This window comes from Catharus ustulatus, chromosome 22 (assembly GCF_009819885.2).
Source record: "Catharus ustulatus isolate bCatUst1 chromosome 22, bCatUst1.pri.v2, whole genome shotgun sequence".
Lineage (NCBI taxonomy): Eukaryota > Metazoa > Chordata > Aves > Passeriformes > Turdidae > Catharus > Catharus ustulatus.
In genome coordinates, this window is record NC_046242.1 from 10,752,522 (window position 1) to 10,775,271 (window position 22,750).

A 22,750-nucleotide genomic window follows, 5' to 3' on the forward strand; every position below is an offset into this window, starting at 1 on the left:
ACTTTTCCCACTTTTCCCACTGTGCATGCGGAGTGTCCAGCTGCTCAGCTTGATGCCTCCAGTGCCTGGATGTTTAGGGCAGGGTCTGGCTGCTCAGATCACTGTTTTTCTCTTTCTCCCCTCTAAATTACTGATTTCTGATTTCTTGGACATCTTGTGGCCAGCTCGCACAAAGTGAGACAGGCTGGGGTCATAGAATCATGGAATCATTGAATGGCTTGGGCTGGAATGGACTTAAATACCATCCAGTTCCACTCCTGCCGTGGGGAAGGACACCTTCCACTGTCGCAGGTTGCTCCAAGCCCCAACCTGGTCTTGGACACTTCCGGAGATGAGGCAGCCACAGCAGGGTTTGTGCTGTCTGATACATCCTGTTCTTCCCCACTTAAGATTTTCTTAAAATTCCTCAGGGTTCCTATTCCCAAGCACTGCCAGCCCCACAGCCCCTGCACACAGACACACAGGTGTCCGTGCTTGTTGCTGTGTTTGCCCTGTTCCCATCCAACCCTCCTGGAGCTCTCGCAGTGCCCTTGCTAAACTGGCTTCCCACAGTGAGTGCAGCTCCCAGCAGAGAGCACAGCCTGACTGAAGCCTCACTCCCAAACCTCATTCCAGCTTTGTACCACCCACACACAGCTGATGGAGTCTTACCTTTGCTCTACATCACCAGCTGCTCGTGACTCGTTCACTGCTCTGCTCAACACACTCCAGGCTGCAAGGATGGAGCTTTTCTTCCTTCACTATCCCTTTACCTGTCTGCTCATTGCCTTTCTAGTCCTCTACCAGGTGAAACCTGCATTCAGATTCTTCTGCAAGATGACCTTCTATAAGTTGTGGCTCTTCACCATAAGCATTGGGGTTGCCATCCTCAGTATTCCTCGTGGACGTAACGTGGACAATATGATGTAAGTTGTCTGTGGCTCCTTTCTGCCCTGAGCATTGATAGAGTCCACTCTATCCAGTGCTTTGATTTGGAGGGTCCTGGGGCTGTGCTGTGGTAGGGAGGGATCGATTGTATATTAATGTGGGGAGATGACAGACTTTGTAATTCAGAGAAGGGGTGTGGGTTTTAATACTGGTTTGGGATTGATAAAAAGAATAACAAATTATCGAAAGAAAGGATGTCAAAGGTGACACAGATTTGCCAAAGCAGGTAATGCCAACAACCTGGACATAATGCATATTGATATTTTTACTAGAGCTATTTCATCTGGTCTTTGGAGCTGTGTTTCCCTCCTCCCCATGGCTAAGCACTCTATTACTAAGTTGTGTTGAGAAGCCACTCCAGGGGCTCTTCCCATTCTCTACTCTGAGCCAGTGCACACCTGAGACATCACCATGGTGCAGTGCTGGCTCCTGCATGGGCATTGGTGTCCCCATCAGCTCAGTGACAGCCTGGCGTCCCAAGTCTGGCAGTTCCCCAGCCCATCCCATTGCTGCCCATCCTGTCTCTCCAGATTCCATTCAGACTCTCCTGGCTTTGGACTCACCAGAGGCTGCATGGGGTGTCCGGGAGTGATCAGTGGTGGTGGCAGTCAGGAATCTAGGCTGAGTGGGGACAAGAAGATGACTTTGCTACATGGCACCACAGTGCTTGAACCCCTCTGAAGTGCTGCAGAAGTAGGATTTACCATTCCATTTTATGCTTCAGTGGGAATTCATATCTCCTAACTGAGCAGCAGCCTTTTGCTTTAAGAAATTTTGTTCACCTCTTGACTTTGGTGTCTGACCTTTTTTTTAAAAAATTTTTTAGATGCTATTTTACCAATATCTCTTCAAATAGGGCTCCCAGCATTGCAGCCTAATGTAACCTAGAGGCAAACACCTCTCTTTCCACAGCCAGCAGGGTTAGGCACAGGTTTACTGGTTTACTGCAGCCAGTATTCCCAACTCAGCAAGGTGGGGAGGAAAGCAAAGATGTGCTGTGAATCTGGATATTATCTAATATTTTGTCGATCCATGGAACTTCTGGAGCTGCAGTTGCTGGGCCATTGGTCATGTATGGCTTGAGGGCAACCTGCAAGGTGTATTTGTCTCCTGTAATTAAATAATTAGATGCAGAGGGACACTAATTGTTTTTCTCCAAGTCTGTGGGAAGCTGTGTCTGTGGGAAACCAGCAAGAGCAGTCCGTGAAGTGAGCTGGTTTGGATGCAGAGTTTGGTCCCAAATTTCAACATCTCTTTGGCTAATTTCTACTCCTTTTTTCCAGTTTTTTGCGCGCATTGATCCAGCCACTCAAATACATCTTTGGCATTCAGATTGTGGTGAAGGGAAAGGAGAACCTCAGGACTAAGAAACCTTTTGTCTTGGTGCTGAATCACCAGACCTCCCTTGACATCCTGGGTATGTGACCCTGCCTCCTGCTCTTGGCCCCAGATGTTTGTAGGTATGGGTTGTATGAATCCCAGGTGCCACAGGCAGAGGGGCTGGAGTGGCTGCTACAGAGCCCTTCACCAGCTGGCCCCAAGCAAGGGCTGATTTCCAGGATATCAGAGGCATTTTCAGGCTACATCAGCTTCACCCTCTGCAAGGGAATGGGGACAAGGCTCTCAGCTGACCACAGCCCTCTCATAGCTGCTCTCCTTCAGTGCCAGTCCTGAGCGGATGGCCTGGAGACCCCCAAAATTCCCCAGGGATTCTATGAAGCTTCAGGCATGGCATCTCCTAGAGCAGAGGGCTGTCACCCAGAATCTAGAGGGACCCTGAGTGCAGATGATGACTTGTTCTGACCTTGCTGTCCCCTTGCAGTGATGTTGGAGGTGTTGCCGAGGCGCTGTGCGCCCATTGCAAAGAAGGAGATCCTGTACATGGGCACATTTGGCCTGGCCTGCTGGCTCGCAGGAGTCATCTTCATTGACCGCAAGAGGAGAGAAGAGTCCATTGACACCCTGACAGAAGTGGCACACTCCCTACACAAGGACAACGTGAGTGGGGAGGAGTCCAATGAGGAGCCACAGGAAAACAGGAATCTGGATGTGGGTGGAAAGAGATCGTTGTCTCTGGGCTGGTCACTGAGCAGAACAGAGTGAGAGCATCAGTGTATTCTGTGCCCATGGACGGAGGTCAGGGATACAGAGATGAGCCCCAGGGCACCATTCCTCGTCAGTGGCTTAGAATTGTACCTGGTGGTCCTTCCGCCCTAATGTCTTCTCCCTCCTGCAGTTGCGTGTCTTGATCTTCCCTGAAGGAACTCGCAACCATGGTGGCTCCATGTTGCCCTTCAAACGTGGGGCCTTCCAGCTGGCTGTGAAAGCCCAGGTGAGACCCACCTTCCTTCTGCCCCTGGAGTACAATTTGCCTGCTGTTGTCCACCAGCCCAACAGGGTCCTGGTCCCTGGCTTCCCTATGGATTGAGTACATATCCAGGAACCCTCAGGGGTTTGCAGGTGGCACAGGAAGGGTCTGTTTCTGTGACAAGTGGAAAACCTTTGTAACAGCTTGGGATAAAATGGATGAACCTTTACAAGAGTCCTGGACCTGCATAGGGAAGCTTCTGCTGAGTTGGCCTCTGCAGATAGCAACTTTACAATCCACAGTTGTTGGCCTAAATACAGAGATGAAAATACAAAAACCAATAGCAAAGACATGAGGTGATACAGTTAAATGATATAAATATTCAAATAATCCTCTGAGTGTCTGCTGTGACACTGATGGTGATAATTATCAGCAAGCTGTGGGATTCACCTGAAAACATGAGTTGACTTTTGGAGGAAGGATAAGATGTGTATATTCACTGTATATTCCCTTCCAGGTCCCCATTATTCCTGTAGTGTTGTCTTCCTACAACAGCTTCTACAACCAGAAGGAGAAGAAATTTACACCAGGTGAGGATGACCTGGGGCAAAGAATGGTCTGGGTGGTGGTGCAAGCCCAATACTTGGAGTCATGACCAGGGTGGGTAGAGGACCACGTGTAATATGGAGATGGCACCCAGAAAACAGCAGTTTCTGTCTTCTTGGAAAGAAATGGGACATTTCAGGCATCACTTTTTCCTCTCCCCTTGAATCTCCCGCTGGTTGTCCAATACCTGTCCAAGAGAACTTGCAGAAGCAGCAGAGTCCTGGGACAGGTCCTGCCCCTGACCTCCCCATGCTGCCCATGGATCTGCAGTTGCATGGAGAGCTAGGAAACATTTATGGTGACAAAAATTTCTACTGACCACTGATAAAATTTTAGGGGAAAAAATGACACAAGTCTTGGGCTTCAGAAGGAAAAAGCAAAAAAAAAAAAAGGTACAAATTCCAACAGAGAAAAGTGATCCATCCTGTTCCTTTGCTGCCTTAGCTGTCGCCTACCTTGAAATGGACTTCTGCCATTTCCCACTCTTTCCCAGGCTAGTGTTCCCTGAGGAGAGGATCTGCATCTGAAATTCTCATTCCTCCCATTGTTGTGCCTGGGCGTAGTCATTCCCTTGCAGGCAGACACCTGGAAAGAGGGAGTGGTGCAAATATGGAATCGTGTGTTTCCAGTCATCTTTCACCTGCTGGGTTTATCCTCTCCCAGCTCACACACAAAAGTCTTTTGTACCTGGAAGTGTTCCCCCACCTGAGAGTCATTAGGACTATGAGCAGGGATTTTGCCAGCTTGTTTCCTTCCCTTCACATACTTGCTCTGGGAAATCAGAGAATAATATTCTGGGGAGGCACCTTTCAAGCAGCTGATCATTTTGCTTTAAGCAAGGCCAGGTCTAAAGACATATGAGTTAGCTTTGTGACCAGTCCAGAAAAGGTTGTATTAACTCTAAGGATGGAGATTCCAAGAATTCCCTGAGCTTTCTCAGGAAAGACTTTTTGCAGTTTCATGTACAGTAATTTCACGATTATAAGCGCACCATTTTGACTCAAATTTTGGTCTGAACCTGGAGTGCGGCTTATAATCAGGTGCGGCTCATATACACACAAAGAACAAAAAGTTGCTGTTTTAGGAGGACAGGTGTCTGCTGAGAAAGGCAGGAGCTTCTCTTTGAAATGGAGAATGTAAACCCCCTCCCTCCAAATTATCATAATTTTGAAATCAAGGGGCTTTCAGGCAAGGATATGGGAATTAGGAATAACAGTTCTTTTCTAGGGAAATTAAAATAGAAATACAGCACTACAAAGAAACAAACCCCAAACCCTGACACAGTCAGAGTACAACCTGACACCCCGTCAGGCAGGGTGTTGGCAGCAGTCCCATTCCATGGTGGCTGCATCCTCCTGCAGTGACAGATGTGGCTCAGTTGGAGCAGTGCTCCTGTACAAGGTGCAGTTTCCCTCCGGAGGTCCAGCGGTGATGTGGAGAAATCCGGTTTTCCTCTGGAGTCCGGTGGAGAAAGGGGCTACCTTAGTGTCCCAAAACCTCTGTTTTTATCTTGGTAAGAAATGCTGGGCTCTTCCTCCTGGCTGGAGCAACTTCCAATGGGATGCAGTAATTTTATCAGTCCCACAGTGGGACTCAATGGGCCATTAGCAGAAAATGAGTCGCTGGAGGAAGGATGGGTTGTGAAAAGATAAAGAACAATGCCCCACCTGGTTTCAATGGATGGCCCATTAGCAGAATACCTCCCACGGAAATAAGGATCACTGCCCCCACCCTCAACAGATGGTGATAGAATAGATACCTTTGATCACACTCTGTATTGTAACATGCGGCTTATAATCAGGTGCAGTTTATGTATGGACAAAGAATGAAAAGTTGCCAACACCTGGAAGTGCAGCTTATAGTCAGTGCGGCTTATAATCGTGAAATTATGTACAACTTCAGTCATCCTGGGAATTAATGGTTAGCTAATTCCATACTCAGCTGATCTTGCACCCTTTTCCAAATGGCTGACCTGCACTGCTGAAGAAAGAACCCTAGTTAGCTTTTCTTGTACTTCCCCACTTTCCCCAGCTGGAAGTTTTGCCAGAGCTGATTCTGAAGATGGTGGGCAAGATTCCCACACACTGAGCAGGTCCCCGGGTCAGGACATCTCCCTGTGTCCACAGTGGCCCTGGGTGTGCTGAGAAACCTCTCAAAAGTCCTGCTCCATGCGTGGTGTTGGACACTGTCATTCATGGAACATGTCTGGTGCTTGCTGGAAATCTGTTCCCAAGAGATCTGAATTTTCAGCATAGCCTTGTTATCACTCTGCTCTTTCAGTAGGAGTGAGTGAAGTGAGGTACCAGCCTGGCTTTGGGTGTAAGATGTATAGGCAAGTAACACAGAATCATGGAATCACAGAAGGATTTGTGTTGGAAGGGACTTGAAGCTTGTTTCATTCCACCCCTTACCATGGGCAAGAACACCTTCCACTAGATCAGATTGCTCCAAGCCTCATCCAACATGACAAACCCTATTCTTTTGTGAAGTTCTTCTCTATGCTTGTTTTGCCTCCTTGCCACAGCTTTGCCACCAGCACTATTGGATGTCATTCCAGGCATACGTGTAAAGTCATGCAAGAACATTACAACACATCACAGACTCTCCCCAGATCCCCAGATTCCTGTTTGTGCAGGCACTGTCTTGTCTCCACTGGGCCAAAACAAAGGACTCTTGATACCAGAACAGAAGAGTATGATGGCAGCTCCCCAGTATGTTCTTCCAGTTTACATCAGTCCACTGCTTAGGTGCTTCCCCCAAGAAATCTGGCATACCAGGGAATCCTGGCCACCAAAATGTGTTTCTGGAAGGAGAGACTGGGCTAAATTTGATATACGTAGACAGAGCACAACCAGTTTGAATGTGTTGTATTAAATATCTTCTCTTTGCCCATGATCTAGACAGATCCTGAGATCTTTCCACTGTGAAAACTCATCCTATATTAAACATTGCATACAGTGTTGGAGGAGAGATTCACCTGTTTCCATATTTATGATTCTTGTGCTCTCTGTGGATGGGAAAAGCCCAGGCTGGATTTTTGCTGTATGCATTTGGGATGTGGCTGGGCTCACACACCTTGGGTGTGGGAATGAAGGCATTTCCTTGGCTGGCACCAACCCTCCTGCTGTACTGCCTCCAGCTCTTCTATACCACTCATGTATTTTTTTTCCCGTTTCACCTTCTTCCAGGAAAGATGATCATCCAGATCCTGCCAGAAGTGGAGACGCTGGGCCTAGGCCCAGATGATGTTCCCAAGCTGACGGAGCAGGTTCGTGACTCCATGCTCTCCACCTACCAGGGGATATCGGGAATGATGAATGGAGCTTCCCATTAGTGATCCCATCTTCCAGCTCCTGCAGTGTGTGCCACAGCTGAGAGGAGCCCATGGCAACCACATGAAGTTTTGGCAGCAGAGACAACTGTGATTGCAACACTGATATACCAGAGACAGGCAAAACATCCACCAGGGAGAGAAGCTTCCAAGGGGAAGGTTGCTGTGTTCCTCCCAGACAACTGTGCCACCCATGGGGACAGACACACAATGGACAGCTGGACATTTCTGTGTAATCATATTGCTGAGAATGTCCCACCAGCTGGACCCCAGGCAGAGCTGTGCCCTTCCTGAGATCATCACTGCCTGCTTATAACCACCTTTCCCTGCTCAAATCCAATAAGGTGAAGGCATTGATCCCAAGCCTGTGACCATGCTGCCTTGGTATTCCAGGGGTACCACATTCCCCTAGAACATACTCAGGGGAAGGCACTGTTTTAATCCTTTTCCATGGGGAGGATTTTGGAGGTACCCCTGCCATGAGAGACAGAAACCGAGGCAGCTTTGGGAGAGGGGAATTAAAGACCTTACATGTGTCTACAGGGCTTGGTAGTTTCTTTGGCATATTTAGCCTTGCTTTTAAGCTGTGGAAGATTTTGCTTTCAGGGTTGGGCACACCTTCGAAGTGTGAGAGGGACATGTCTGGGGACTCAGATACCAGAGGCAAATAGCAGGAGTATGCTGCCTTAGTATCCTTGCCATGCCCAGATGGAATCATCATCCCTGGAAGTGTTCAAAAGATATGTATATCTGGTGCTTAGGGACATGGTTTAGTGATTGACATGGCTGCGCGGGGCTTATGGACTCAATGATCTTAGAGTTCTTTTCCAGGCTTCCTGATTCTGCAATTCTGTGATGATTCTATGATAACCTCATGATTTTTAGCACAACCTATATATCTTTCAACTCAAACACACTCTGAGAGCTTCAGCTCCTGATTTCTGAGTCCAGCCTTCTGCCTTCTCTGTCAGAGGATGCCCACCAGCCACAATGTGACTTGCTTTTATGTGCTGGTATGTTTAACTATGAACAAGAGCCAAAGAATGTTTCGGACACAGGTCTGACTTACACAGAATCACACACAGATTCACAGAGTAATTTGGGTTGAAAAAGCCCTCTAGGATCATTGAGTCCCACTTGTGGTTGATCCTCACCTTCACAACCAGCCCAGAGCACTGAATGGACACGTCCAAGGATGGGGACTCCAAACCTCCCTGGGCCCCTTCCATGGCCTGACCACCCCTCCAATGGAGAAATTCCTCCTGATGTCCACCCTGAACCTCCCCTGGCCCAGCCTGAGGCCATTCCCTCTCCTCCTGTCCCTGTTCCCTGGGAGCAGAGCCCGACCCCCCCGGCTGTCCCCTCCTGTCAGGGACTTGTGCAGAGCCACAAGGTCCCCCCTGAGCCTCCTTTTCTCCAGGCTGAGCCCCTTTCCCAGCTCCCTCACCCCCTCCTGGGGCTCCAGCCCCTTCCCAGTTCTGTTCCCTTCTCTGGACATGTTCCAGCCTTCCAATGTCTTTCTTGAAGTGAGAGGCCCAACACTGAACACAGGATTTGAGGTGTGGCCTCAGCAGTGCCAGCAGAGGGGGACAGTCACCGTCCCTGGTCCTGCTGGTCACGCTGTGTCTGGCACAGCCCAGGTGCCACTGGACTCTTGCCCACCTGAGGACACTTGGGCTTTTGCTCAGCCACAGTCAAACAGCTCCCCCAGGCCCTTTTCTGACGGAAAGATTTCCAACCCTCTGCCCCCAGCCTGTCACTGATGCCAACTGCAGGCGAGTGCACAAGGATGTCCCAGAACACCCAAACCACACAAGTTAACTGCAGGATTTAAATAAAACTTGTTTCAAGGCTTCAAGATGCAGCTTCAGTGTCTTCAAAGGCTGAAATCTCACTGCTGATTAGAAGCAACCTGAATAGCTTCTCTTGTGCAAAACCAGGAGACTGGGAAAGTTTTGGTGAAGATTACATGAATGTGCTAATTTCTGAGCAGGTACAAAGGATAAGGAATTTGATTTTCCAATGCAAGCATGCCAGTCTGCAGGTTTGACACCCATTCAGGATAGGAAGTAAAAAAACTTGTCATAACTACACTTTCAGAGGGTCAGAATGGCTCTGATCAATTTTTTTAGGGCAACATAAAATAAAATATCATTGCCCTTCCTTTAGAAGACTTACATTACTGGAAGTTTGTAGAAAGAAATCATATTTTTTAAAAATCATTTTACAGGAAATGAAACATTACATAGTCCTGAGCTCCCGTCTTGGAAACCAAGTGGTGATGTTTAGTCAACAGCAGCCAACAGAACCTGATGTCCAGGCAGAAGTTTCCCAGGAGCAGCTCAGTGTCACCATTAGGGATTTCCAATGCTGGTCTGATGAGTAGGATTAGAAACTGTCAATAAAGCAGAAAAAGCTGCTGAGAGGCAGAAAGTCTTTCCTGGACATACCATTTTTGCCCACCTTTTTGTCATCCTTGTATCCTGTATTGCACCTCTGAGACACAGTGGTGCTTCCAGCCTTAGAATGAGTGGTTTGAGGGCAATTTCTTGTCATTCCAAAAGCTTAAACTTCTAGCAGCTGCTTTTAGCCCTGGAATTTCACCCTCTCTGGGTTACACAAACACTTTGACTTCCCCCAAGCCTGGTGAATGTGCTGGTTTAACACTAAAGGCAACACAAGAAAGTAATTTTTTTCTGAGAAAAACAGCTAGGCTTTCTCTATGTCTGATAAAAACCAATCAGTGATTGGTTTTGAAAACTTATAACTAGGTGAACCACTAAAATAAATGGATATGCCTCTGTGAGATTCAAATTTTAAAACAACCAAATGTCGGGAAAGATCTCTTTCCCCTCCAGCCACAGTACAGGTAACAGCAGCCTGGGCCCCTTTGTGCAGCTCGCAGGCCTTGCCTAAACCCGGGCCAGGGCCCAGGAGGGCCAGGCCAGGTGGGCAGGACAGGACAGGGCAGGGCCGAGCCAGGTGGACAGGCAGGGCAGGATAGGGCAGGATAGGGCAGGGCAGGGCAGGTAGGCAGGGCAGGGCAGGATAGGGCAGGGTAGGGCAGGATAGGGCAGGATAGGGCAGGCAGGGCAGGGCAGGATAGGGCAGGGCAGGCAGGGCAGGATAAAGCAGGCAGGCAGGGCAGGGCAGAGCAGGCAGGGCAGAGCAGGCAGGGCAGGATAGGGCAGGGCAGGGCAGGCAGGGCAGGGCAGGCAGGGCAGGGCCGGGCCGGGCCGGGCCCTCTTGCACTCCCTGGCCCGCCACCCGCGCAGCCTGGGACTGAGACAGCTGGGCCTGTTCTGGCAAGGCCCCCCTCACCCATGCCTGCTAGAAAGGGGGGGAGGAAAAACCATGAAACCACGGCTGAAATTAAATATAAGAAAAAACAGAAAACAACTATGTAGCCAAAAAAACCCCACCACCTCTTTCTGGCTGGGCCCTTACAATCCTAGCCTAGCCCAGCCCCAGCACGGCCTTGAAAGACTCTATCGTAAATAACTCCGGGCTACCACCTGAAAAATATCACATAATCATCTGCTGCCCGGACAAAAGATTAATTCTTTCACTAGCCAAAATAAGGATTACAAGTGTTTCAGTAGGACACTGAGTGTCAACATCTCTTAAAGACACTGTTTTACTGTGGCACATCATAACCTTTGATTATGTGGTGTGTGAGGTCATACAGTGGCCACACAAAACTATACCTTAAACTGATATAAAGCTTTGAGGAGGATGAGGGGAGATCAGGAACTTGGAGCAGCAAAGATCTTGGAGCAGGTTGGTTAATACTCGTTAATTTTCTCATCAACACCCTTCCAGGAAAGACTATGATTGTGTTGGAATAAGGTCTTTAGAGGACACATTCCCAAGGTCCAGAACAAGGCTGGATTTTGAGGGATTTCCCATGTGCTTGAAAGGAAGAGGAAGGGAATAAGGGATGATGAAAGTTATGCATTGCCTGGAAACCCAGTTAACAGCACCTCTGCCTCCAGTGCTGAGTGTAGCTAAATGGACAGTCATTGTCTTTTTGGGGGCAGAGTCACTGTGGAAATCTTAATTCTTTCATTTCTTCAGGCATGGAAGAGACCTCATTTTTGACAGATCTCAGACCACTGGTACCTTTTGTGGCACTCTCAGGCTCATCTTTCCAGGATGAGAGGTCAAGCACATCAATCTCTTGGCAGTCAGTGAAGTCCTCAGGATAAGTATTGATCTTGAACACATCACTGGGTATCTTTCTGATATGTGTATTGTCACAGATCACCCGTGACAATGAGATTTTTCTCAATGCTTGCAACTGTTGTGGAGTGAAAACTCCTGGGTTTCCCCACCAGAATCTGCAATGAAATTTTCAGAAGTAGTTTATAATCTCTGGTTACTTGCTGAGATGGGAATCTGATCAAGGTGGGTCTGAATGGTGCTTAGATCCACCTTCTCCAGGAATACCCCTTTAGAAAGAGGTGTCTCCGGTATGGCCAGATCTGGATTCTGCCAGTGCAGAGAGCCTGCCTCTTCTACACAGCATAAGCAGGTTGCTGGGATGCAGGGATTTATGCCCTGAGAGCAAAAGTGACCTCAGGCAGAGGCCACAGCAGATCCCCCATGATCTGGAGCTGGTGATCCTCAGCCCTGTGAATCTAGAGAAAAAGGCTGCAAAAAACAGACCTTTGGCAACTGAGCTAAAATCTAGGGGTGAGCCTTGCTGGGGGCACTCACTGGAGTGCTGTACATGGGTTTGGATTAATGTGTCACAGGAAATGTCAGCATTTCCCTCCTAAAAAGTGCGACAGGAAATGTATCTCTCACCTGTCCCCATCACGCAGGTTCCTGAACTGGGTGCCAATAATGCAGGACAGGAGGGGCCCAACTCTGCCCTGGGGAACCACAGGCTCTGCAACTGCCCCAATCCAGAGGTCAATATTGTATGGTGTCCCATATACATCCATGAACTTCTTGGCCAGTTTGGGATTGCCCAGCACCTCAGATAATTCTTCTGTAGTTTGGGGTTGGGAGAGCCCACAGAAGCCCCTCCACGCATTGTAACCTGCAAGAGCAGGAGCAGCAGATGGTAAGGACCCACCGCCACATCTCCACAGCACCTTTCTTGACACATGAGCACTGCCTGCTTCCTCTCATGGCATTAAAGGATCATCCTGTTGGTTATGTCTCTCTACCACTGAGGGTGAATGCATAAGTCCTTGCAGATTTGGGGGGTAAAATTTCTAGGACGAAATTCTTAGAAAAGAGGAAATTTGGTTGTATTTAACCCAAGAACCCCCGTTCTTCTCTAGCACCTGAGGCAGTCCCACTTGTGGGTGCAAGTCACTTCTGCTCAGAACTCTGGCTTGTCTAGAACACGAGACAAGATCGATGGGCAAAGAACAAAGACCAGGGGACCTGTCCAAGCCCATGTGAAAGCTGAATTTGGTCACTTGTGTCTGTACCTTCTGTACCACACATGCTCTCTCTTTGCAATACACCACTGTCTCTCACCCACTTTCTTACATTATCCCAAATACCGTCTTTGATTTCTAAGACTTTTGTCCTTGTCATAAATGTCTCACAAAAAGATTTTTATAATACAGAAACCTTTTATTCCCTGAGCTTGACTGTCTGTCCATCCTTCATCCTAAAATCAAGGTACTGGTTCTTCCCATTAGTATAGAAAAAGTTTAGTTCATTCATGGAATAAGCAGCAGAAGGAAAGAAAGGTCTTATTCACAGGTGGTATGGACTTGTGTCTCCTTACCTGGAAGGCCGTGGTCTCTTCCCCGTTGCATATTCATGGCTCCTAGATCCAGACCCATCACCTCTATCTGTTCAAAGAGGTGGTTCTGGAGCTCCTCAATGAGCAATTGGTTCTGTTTCATGAGTTTTGCATGATCCACAACCATGCCCCGGAACAGGGGGTCAATGCCTCCTGCAGACATTGCAAATCAAGGAAAGATTTTTTTGTGCCAAGGTGCAACTTTAATGGTCCCTTTCATGGAGCTGAAAGAGTCTGCTAATGGGCTGGGTGGGGTTTTCATCTCCATGTTTTCATTTCACCATGTGTATGTGGAATCATAGAATCATAGAATCACAGAGTGGTTTGGGTTGGAAAGGACCTTAAAGCTCATCCCATTCCACCCCCTGCCATGGACAGGGACATCTTCCATACCCCAGGTTGCTCCAAGCCCAATCCAGCCTGGCCCTAGACACTTACAGGTATCCAGGGGCAGCCACAGCTGCCCTGGGCAACCTGTGCCAGGGCCTCACTACCCTCACCATGGTACCTGTATGAATATGTCATATCTGCAGATGCCAGTAAATAAAGCCTCACACAGTAACAAAATTCCTTATCCCTCCCATCCCTCAGCTTTTTCTTCACACCCCTAAATCCACTTGCTGTCCACCATTCCCTTTCCAAGTCTGCTCCTCAGCCTGCCAGGCTCCATTATGTCCTGGTGCTTGAGGGTCTGTCCAAGGTTTTAGGTTTTGCAATGGATTTTGTTTATAATTCACTATTAATTGACAGACATTTATTAAAGCATTAAATGTCATGATAGTCTGACTGTCCACATCTTTTTCATAGCATTTAAGGAGACAGTATGAGCAAAACACAGGAAAATTGGCTGCATAAGTGTACAGTAATTTCACGAATACAAGCCGCACCGTTTTGACCAAAATTTTGCTCCCATACCGGAAATGCGGCTAATACTCAGGAGCGGCTAATATGTGAATAATTTTCTGACATTTTCAACCTCGCGAGTGCAAACCAAGTCAGTGCAAACTGCAAAGTCGAGCTCCTTCCAGTAAAACCCTGCATTTACGCGGTTGTTACAAATTGGTTACTCTGTTGCGCGGCAGGTGGAGCTGCTCTGTGCAGGCAGCACAGGGGGTGGGGAAGGCGGGGCAGCTCCCTCCTGCTGGCCCCGCGGCTCGGGGGAAGCAGGGGCTCTCTCCTGCTTGGCCCCGCGGCCCGGGGGGAGGCAGGGGCTCCGTGCTGCTGGCCCTGCGGCTCGGGGGGCTCCCATCCCCACGTGCCGCCGCCGCAGGAGCAGACAGGCTCCATCCCCGCCTCCCATCACTGCCGCAGGTGCCGGTGGGCTCTGTGCCCCCCCTGCCACCGAGCGGCAGTGCCGGGTTGGGGCGAGCAAGCCCAGCGGTGGCGGCGGCCGGCCCCGAGCGGCCCCGCTGAGTGGCAGCGCTGAGCTGGGCCACCCAGCCCTGTCAGCAGCCCCGAGCCCTCATGGCCCGAGCCGAGCCAGTAAACCCCGCCCTGCCGCGGTTCTGTTACTATTTGGCAACTTTGTTGCACGCGGGTCCTCCCTGTGAACAACAGAGCGGCTTATACTCAGGTGCGGCTTATTTATGGACAAAGAACAAAATGCTTGCCAACACCCGGCGATGCGGCTTATACTCAGTGCGGCTTGTATACGTGAAATTACTGTAATTATATTTCTCAGTAGTTAACCCATTTTGGAAGAGACATTTGTCTTCCTCAGAAAGACACATCTGGAGATCTCATCTGTGTAATAGCAGGACTCCATAACTCCAGTTAGAACCAAGAAGAGGGATGGGCATCTCTAAGAAGGAATGATGCTGCTTTAGGTCAGTTAAACTGGATGCATCATCCTCTGTCCACGTCTGCTGATTATAGGGGGATGTAAGAGCTTTGATTGGCATAGACTTTGGCGGATTGATATTTGGCACAGAGAGTCTCCTGCCTCCTGGAGCAGCAGGAGCATCTGAGTGCATGTGGAGCATCCCACTGTCAGGTCTTGCTGAGCTGGGAGGTGTCCAGGCAATGACTGGACACGGTGCTCAGTGTTCAGTGCTCTGGGCTGGGTAACAAGCTGTGGGTCACGGATTGGACTTGATGGTCTTGGAAATCTTTTTCAACCTAAAATTATTCTGTATTCCCCAGAAATGGGATTCTGTAATTCCATGTGCCTGACCAGCTGATCTCCACCTCAGGACCAGACCAGGACAGCTGCTCATGTTCTTACCTTCCATTACAATTCTCCATGGAGCACAAAAGGTCAAATGCAGAGGGACATGGGAGGAGGAACCCAAAGGCTGAAAGCTCTCATTCAAACGGGACACAAAGGGCTGCACCGATGTGTGGCCAAATCGGAAAGCCAGGGAGAAAACATTTGAGGCCCTTGGATCCACCTTCTCATTGTAACCACTGTACAAAGGGATCCACTTGCTTGTCTCCTCAGCCAGCAGGAGTGGGAGGTAATCTCTGTATGTTATGATCTGAAAAAGCACAAGAGCACAGCAAGTTATCAGCAGTTGCAGCAGAAATGGCATCAGAAGTCAAGTGCTGCAGAAGTCTCTGCAGCAGAATTAAGATCTTCTGAAAAAAGAGCTGTAGCAATGGAATAAGTTTGGCTTAATAATGGATTTCAATTATTTTCTTAATTTGAAATTATTTTATGTAATAATTAATTTGTACATTAATATAATAAATAAATGATAAATTAGCAATATGATGCATAAGGAAGCTCTGGATATCCATGCTGTCTCAGATGGACCATCCTCATTCACAGTTTCCAACTTCCATAAATAATTCCCCTGATTCAGCAAAACCTTTTCCTCCTTTTGCCTTGAGGAAAAACCATTCTAAGTGTGTGGATGATAAACAGCAAACAGTAATCAGTACCTGGTTTATGGCAATCACAATCTTTCGACTCTCCTGGTAAAGCTTTTCCCCATCCCAGTGGGGATTTAATTTCCTCAGTTCCCTAGCCAGGCGATTGTGCTCTCGGAAAAAGAGAGTGTGCATTGCAGAGAGTCCCAGGTTTTCTGTCACCCGTTTGTCACCTAAAATGAAAACATTGTCAGAATTTTGTACATTACTTTCAACTTCAGAAGCAGGTTTTTTTGTGTTAGGACAGACAAGTAACAAGTGGTGATGTTCCTGGCAATAATGCTGTGGGTGCCCCATCCCTGGAAGTGTCCAAGACCAGGCTGGATGGGGCTTGGAGCGACCTGGTCTAGGGGAAGGTGTCCCTGCCCATAGCAGGGGGTAGAACAGGATGGTCTTTAAGTTCCCTTCCAACACTAACCATTCTGTGATTCTATGAAAACTGGAGGGGACTCAGTGAAGACCCTCTCTGAGATAATGGAAGAAGCACTGGGCATCTCCTCACTCAATAAGGAGCCTTCTCATGGGCAGAGAATGAGGAAATGAGAAAACTCTATATTCTTATGATTGATTTTGCAAGATTCACATTTATGATGTTTTTTGTAATGTTATGCCTGTGATAGAGCACTTCAAATTTGAATAAGTTCTGTGTTTGTCCTCAGTTTGTTTAAATTTCAGACAAACTTCTAGACTTTTCTTCTGATTTAGGGTGGATTAGTTAATTAAGTAGATTGCTTAAGAGTGTTTAATTGTTAATTTTGATTGAGTTGAAAACTGAATCATAGAATTATAGAACGGAAGGGACTTTAAAGCCCTTCCCATTTCAACCTTCCATTATCCCAGGTTGCTCCCTGGCCCTGGACACTTCCAGGGATGGGGCAATCGCAGTTTCTCTGGACAACCTGTGCCAGGGCTTCACCATGCTCACAGGAAACAATTTCTTCTGTATGTCTAACTTAATCTCTCTTTCAGTGTGAAGCCATTCCCCCTTGTCCTCCTAGTACAGTTAGTGATGCAGTCCCTCTCCAGCTTCCCTGTAGTCCCTTCAGATCCCAGAAGGTGCTGTGAGGTCTCCAGACAGCCCCCTCTTCTCCATGCTGAACAGCCTCAACTTTCACAGCCTGTAAATGCTGACAAGCTGACAATTGGCATTCAAGTAATGAATGGTGAATTCTAGGTGGAGGAAAAAAAGCCCCTGAGAAGCTTAAACACTGGTGGCTATTTTATTGAAAAGTTCTCCTGCTTTAGAAAACACTCTATAAAGGAAGTACAATTTGCTGTAATTATTCTGAGAAATTAAAATATTTTTTATGTTTATTAATCAATTATTGCTTGATTATTTTTCTTTTCTAACTTAGGGGAGGATTCCCTGTCTTTCACCTTACGTAGTCATGCCTTGAAGTGTCTCATTCAATTTTCACAGAATCACAGAATATTCCCACAGGGGTCCTATAAGGAGATATTTGTCCCTTTTTGTCTTTATGACCCACTAAAAACAACCCCCCAGCTGCATCTTACCTGCTTTAAAACAGGGGATGTTTGCACTCTTGTTGGTGAGAGCACAAACACTGTGTGTTGTGTTCTCGAAGGGCAGCAACTCCAGCCCTGCATCCATGAAATCCTGGTTCACAGCCATCAAGCCCAGCTGGCTGGTGAGATTCCTCAGGCTCCTAGCCAGCGAGTCGTCACTGCCATACACCGTACTGGCGTCAATGAAAGACGTGGCGGCATTGAGCTGCTCCCGGCAGAAGGTGCCGGGGTTGCACACGGAGGCTGACTGCACGAATGGCATGCAGGTGTCGGAACTCAGCATCCGCGGGTCGTCAGGGGGGAACTAAAGCAAATGAACCAAGTGATGCTTCAGAAAGTCCTGTGGTTTTATTTTTGCTCCTGTAAGAGAGCATGGCATGGGTGAGAGTCAGGGTATACCTTAATGGGGAAGCAGGGGGGCTTGAAGGCACAACTGGTGTGGCACTGGAGTTCCAGGCTGGCTCCTTCCCCGCTGGCAGGGGCCAAGTCGATGTCATGGTTGACCCACTGGCCCCAGTGCATGAAGACCAGCGAGAGCTGCTGGTCTGCAGTGACGTTCTCATTGGCCGTGTGAGCAATTTCATTGGATACTTTTCGAACCTGCAGAAAGTCGAAATGAGAATGTGGCTGTCTCTGACATGGTGGATTTGCCTCTCACTTGAACTCTCACTGTAAAATATTGGAATCACAGAATCATGAAGGTCAGAAAATACCTCCATGATCATCAGCCTTCAACTGAGTATCCTCATTCCCTCTAAACCATATTGAGAAGTGCCACATCCACCAGTTTTTTTAAAACCTCCAGTGATTGACTTCTCCACTGTCCTGGAGATCCTGCTCCAATGCTTAACAATTAACTATGTCAGTGAAGACATTTTTCCTAATATCCTAAACCTTCTCTAGTACAATTTGAAGCTATCTCCTCTTGTCCTGTCACTTGTTCCCTTGGAGAATAAGCCAACACCCACCTACTCCTTTCAGGTAGCTGTAGATCATGCACAAGATGATCTCAGATAAATTACTAAGAGTTAATTACGGCATTACACAGCTCCATGTCTTTCCCCAGCTCCATCCATCCAATCAGGTGTAAAAGTAGACTACACAGTCTTTCAGCCAAACCCAGCTTCATGGAAAGCCCATTCCAGGTGAAAGCTGTTCGTGAACACCAGAAAGTCAGAACATGGCTGAGGAGCTGCCAAGCTTTGTGGTGTGTATAAACCTCCTGGTGTCCTTGCGCACTGACTGCAGCAATCCTTGGGATGCACACTTCAGAAACTGCTTAGGGAAGCATCCACAACCTTTTTGCTCATATCTGTCACCAACAAAAAGTATTAACCTGAGCCATAGCTCAGTTGTAGAAAAGCAGCCTGAGATCAATGATTAAGCAATTTACACTCTAGATGTTGCCACTGCTTCCTTCTTGATGGATGCATTAAGGGCAGTGTCCATACTCACGGCTGGATCAGGATAACAGCCCTCACCAGTGGGAGTGGGAATCCATTGTAGCGCTTTCCTTCACTTGCTCCTCTGGGAACAGACACTCCATCTTCATACACGGCCGGGAGCCAGCGTGCAAAGGCGCGGTTAGAGGACCCCAGGTGGGAGTGATTTCTGCAGCATCACCGGAAAAATAACTTCTGTTATTTTTTCAAACATCACCAAACTTGTACAGACCAACATTTCACAGCCCTTTGTTCCATGTTTGAGCACTCTGGTAAACAAGGATGAGACTGGGAAAACACCAAGAAGCAAATTATACCAAGGTTATTACTGTGGAGAAAAATCAACTTTTTCTAAAAAGATGCCTTGTGTCACTCTATTAATTTTATCTGTCATTTAAACCTGCATTAATTTTATCTGGCATTTAAATCTCTGTACCACCTCTGTCTTCATTGCCTTCTCAAAATCAGACACACAGCAAGGCCATCAGCTTGGTGAGGGTGGCCATGTCTTGTCCAGGTTGGGGTTGGAAGCTTCCAAGGATGAAGATTCTCCACCTCTGTGGGGATCTGTGCCAAGGCTGCTCCTCAGCAAAGTTTTTCCACAGACCCTCTCAGAGTGCAGCTGTGGTCATTGTAGTGTTTTCTTACACTGCTCCAAAAAGTTTGAATTGTTAAAGTCGGCATTTTGTGTCCAGAAGAACGATAATCCTGATTGAGCCAATGATTTGTGGGCCTGTGGGCACAAAACTCAGGCCATCTCTGTCTATATGATGTGGCACTCAGGTTTCTGGTCTGGTTGACAAGGTGGGGATGAGTCAAAGGTTGGACTTGATGGTCTTAGCGGTCTTTTCCAACTTAAATGATTTTGTGATTCTGCACTGGAAAAGGAGTGGAGTACCCAGTGCTTACAGCATCATGCTGTGAAATTAGAGCATGTCCTAGGAAAATGACTGTGCCAGAGCTGAAGCAATTCCATCAAATATTAAGGACTCGGAACCACCAGGGTCTTGTTCTGACTGGTATTACTGTCCTCGAAGGCAAACTATTCTTACAGTGTGTGCCTCAAGCTGAGCAAGAGCCTTGGGAAAATATTAACACCACAGAGATCCCTCAAGCCCAGTGCCTCCTCATCGCTCCAACAACCCTACCTTGAGCCTCAAATCAGCATAGACACAAAATCCCACAATGGGTCAGGCTGGAAGAGACCACACTGGAGTCACCTGGTCCTATGTCCCTGCTCGGGCAGAGTCATCTCAGACCACATGGCACAGGACTGTATCCAGATAGTTCTGGAATATACCCAGTGAGAGAGACTCCACACCCTTCCTGGGCAGACAGACAATGCTGTCCCTCTGGGGTCCATGGGAACAGGCTGGACAACCCCAGTGGGTGTGAGCTCCCTGCACACTGATGCAGAGTTGCGCTATGTCATTACATCTGGCACATCTGTTTCATGTCAAATGTGCATTAGATGCAAATCCCACTCAGATTTGGGGGCTGTCGCCAACACAGCAAGACAAGGAGCCTTGACTGCTATTGTCAGAGTAGGAATTTAGTTGTTTTCTGGTTAAAAAAAAAGCACAAAAAGAAATAAATGTTTGATCCTAGCTTTGAGCTTGGAGGGAAACTATATGCAAAAAAAAGCTGAATAACTAATTTTCTCAGATAAAGGATGTACAATACACAATACTGGAAGAGCCTAGAATTAAAGTCTTATTTAATTCCCACCCTTACTCATCACAGAGATACATCAACAGCTGAATATTATCATCTGAATCAGCTGGGGAAATTAGCATTATCCCTATGGAAGAGTGGAGGGATGATTTTCTGTAACCTCCAGCAAAATGAGAGACTGAGTAATAGCCTTAAAGTTTCCTCAACTTCTTACCCGCCCCCACCCCAAGAAGTCCTTTTCTTCATCCAAAGCTGCACATAAAGGGAAATGGGCACAAATCTGAGATTTTCAAGAAATTACTATTTTCCTGACAGGCAAAGGTAGAAATGAATCCTCTGTTTTAGGCTCATTAAACCAAGCCTTTCACTCTTCTTCCCCTTTCAAAAGGCATTTTCACAAAATTATCTACCCTGGGTCAGAATGCAGACTTGAGACTCTCCTTGTGCACAAATGAATCCTACCTGTTGTTGCACTCCCCAGTAATGGTCCGGTAAAAGTCCCTCTCTGGGCATCTAATGGAACGAGTCTGGTAGTCACAGCCAGTGCCCTTGGAAATCATCTCCTTCTGTCTCCTGCTTAGCAGGTCTGCAAGAGAAACCCTGTAAAGTAACATCTGATCCTGCTCTTCTTTTTCTGTTTCAGCTTCTCAGTGTTCTAGGTCAACATTTGAGCCAGCTGAATTGGAGCAGTGGATATAAAACATCTGGATTGTAATTGTTAATTTGGTGCCTAAATACTTTTGTGGATCAGCCATCCTCTCTGGACTAGGGAAATTGGGTGGGCATGAAGCAATTTTCCAGGGGAATATGGGGAGCATCATTACCAGGAAGGTTTTACCTCAGATGGGAACAAAACAATGAGTTTGCAGAGTGGTAAAACCCAAGTGTGAGGAGCAGGAGTGGAAGATGGAGTGGTTTCAGCAGTTACAATTTCCAGTGGTTTTGTCCTAGGTTTGTCACAGGTATTGTTAGGCTGTTTTTACAAGGATAGGAGAGATGCACTCTCAAAGATGATGAATAAAACACCCAGGGGTCTGGTTTATCTCTGAGCAACCTTAAAATCTATTCCCCTGTTGGGGAAGGGTTTTATCCCTGGTTATTTGGGTTATGGCAGAGCTGCTCTCTGCCCTGCTGTGGCACATTTCCTGCTCTTAGCTCTTGGTAAGACATTTTGGTCTAATTTACATTACCTGTGACATTGAAATTCCATTTCCCAGAGAGATGCAGCTTCCTTTTGAGGAGTTTCAAAGTAGTTTCCAAGTAATCAGCAGCACGGACTGCAGATCTGGTTCTTCCTATGGGGTCCTTTAGGTGCTTCAGGAAATCCATCGGGTTGACAGTCTTTTCCTCCAGTTTTCTTTTTAAGCTGAACATAGAAGAATTTTCTCTGAAATCAGAGCTCCTCTGTCATGCTGGACTGGGTGTGATTAACTGTGACAACACTGCAGGGTTGCAGTGTAGGACCAGCTGTCTGCATATCAGCACATCCACTCGAAAGGTTTTGGCAAACAAAGCACTACAATTCCCTAATTCAAGTCTGCAGTCACACTTCCTTGTCACAATAAACTTTGTTCTATCATGTGGAAATCCAGATTAATGAACCATGACTGGATAAAACTTTTCATGTATTATGTTGCAAGGTATATTCTGTGAACAGAGGGACAACCTCGCTCCTGTTCCATCTCTTTCTAGTCCCAAGACTTTGTCTTGCTACTTCGGTAGGGTGAGTGGAGACACTCCTTCCCAAATCATCCCACTGCCTGGAATCAGCCTTTTGGGACAATCACAGAGGATACTTGGGATTTTACTTCCATTGACACGTATCTGGGACAGGGTGTCCATCTGCACAACTCCAGTCCTTCCAGAGAGGGTCAGAACTCCTGCTGCCAGGAGTTGTCCGGCATGTGTCCACTATGTCTGAACCATTATGGACCAGTGAGAGGTGCTCGTGGCAGTGTAGGTGAGGAAACAATACTTGGAGGTCATGGCCGGTGGTCCTGGGACCAGAATCCAGCCAAACTGGGCAAAAGGATCCTTCCAGCTACGACAAGAAAAGCCCTGGTACTAAGGCTTCTCCATAAACATGCATTGGAAAACAGAGAAAACCCACACATATTTAATCTTATTTCCTCAAAATATTTGGGCTGTCATGCAGGAAGGACTCACCTTTTTCGAGCCTGTAAATATGTGGTGTCTACCAACTGCCTGGCCTCAGTTATAATACTCAGGAGAGACGAATCTGACAGCACCTCTGAAACCTCTGCTCAAAAAATTAAAAGAAGAAAAAACAGAAA

At 47.4% G+C, this 22,750-nt stretch overlaps 2 protein-coding genes across 2 annotated transcripts; one reads left to right on the top strand and one right to left on the bottom strand.

The window, feature by feature from the left end:
- The first annotated feature begins 705 nt into the window (after positions 1-705).
- On the top strand, positions 706-7,538 carry LOC117006112 (1-acyl-sn-glycerol-3-phosphate acyltransferase alpha-like). The gene is made up of 6 exons (XM_033078416.1): positions 706-905; positions 2,211-2,344; positions 2,750-2,925; positions 3,164-3,259; positions 3,753-3,825; positions 7,030-7,538. The coding sequence occupies exons 1-6, from the start codon at positions 721-723 to the stop codon at positions 7,173-7,175; spliced, it is 810 nt and encodes a 269-aa protein (XP_032934307.1). The 5' UTR covers positions 706-720; the 3' UTR covers positions 7,176-7,538.
- Positions 7,539-10,628: 3,090 nt separating this feature from the next.
- On the bottom strand, positions 10,629-21,785 carry LOC117006203 (myeloperoxidase-like). Its single transcript, XM_033078565.2, has 11 exons — positions 21,647-21,785; positions 20,919-21,042; positions 18,822-18,951; positions 17,740-17,940; positions 17,329-17,644; positions 15,826-15,986; positions 15,167-15,419; positions 12,925-13,095; positions 11,982-12,219; positions 11,295-11,512; positions 10,629-10,687 (listed from the first exon to the last, which is right to left on the bottom strand). The coding sequence occupies exons 1-11, from the start codon at positions 21,783-21,785 to the stop codon at positions 10,629-10,631; spliced, it is 2,010 nt and encodes a 669-aa protein (XP_032934456.2).
- Between the last annotated feature and the right edge of the window lie 965 nt (positions 21,786-22,750).

Excerpts from the sequence above, each read along its gene's own strand:
- LOC117006112 (XM_033078416.1), top strand. The coding sequence starts at position 721 with ATGGAGCTTTTCTTCCTTCACTATCCCTTTACCTGTCTGCTCATTGCC. Across the intron at positions 906-2,210 it reads CGTAACGTGGACAATATGAT|TTTTTTGCGCGCATTGATCC; the intron begins GTAAGTTGTCTG and ends CCTTTTTTCCAG. Across the intron at positions 3,826-7,029 it reads GGAGAAGAAATTTACACCAG|GAAAGATGATCATCCAGATC; the intron begins GTGAGGATGACC and ends ACCTTCTTCCAG.
- LOC117006203 (XM_033078565.2), bottom strand. The coding sequence starts at position 21,785 with ATGGATTTCCTGAAGCACCTAAAGGACCCCATAGGAAGAACCAGATCT. Across the intron at positions 15,987-17,328 it reads CATCCCCTGTTTTAAAGCAG|GTGACAAACGGGTGACAGAA; the intron begins GTAAGATGCAGC and ends TTTTCATTTTAG. Across the intron at positions 12,220-12,924 it reads AAGAGACCACGGCCTTCCAG|GTTACAATGCGTGGAGGGGC; the intron begins GTAAGGAGACAC and ends CTGCTCTTGCAG.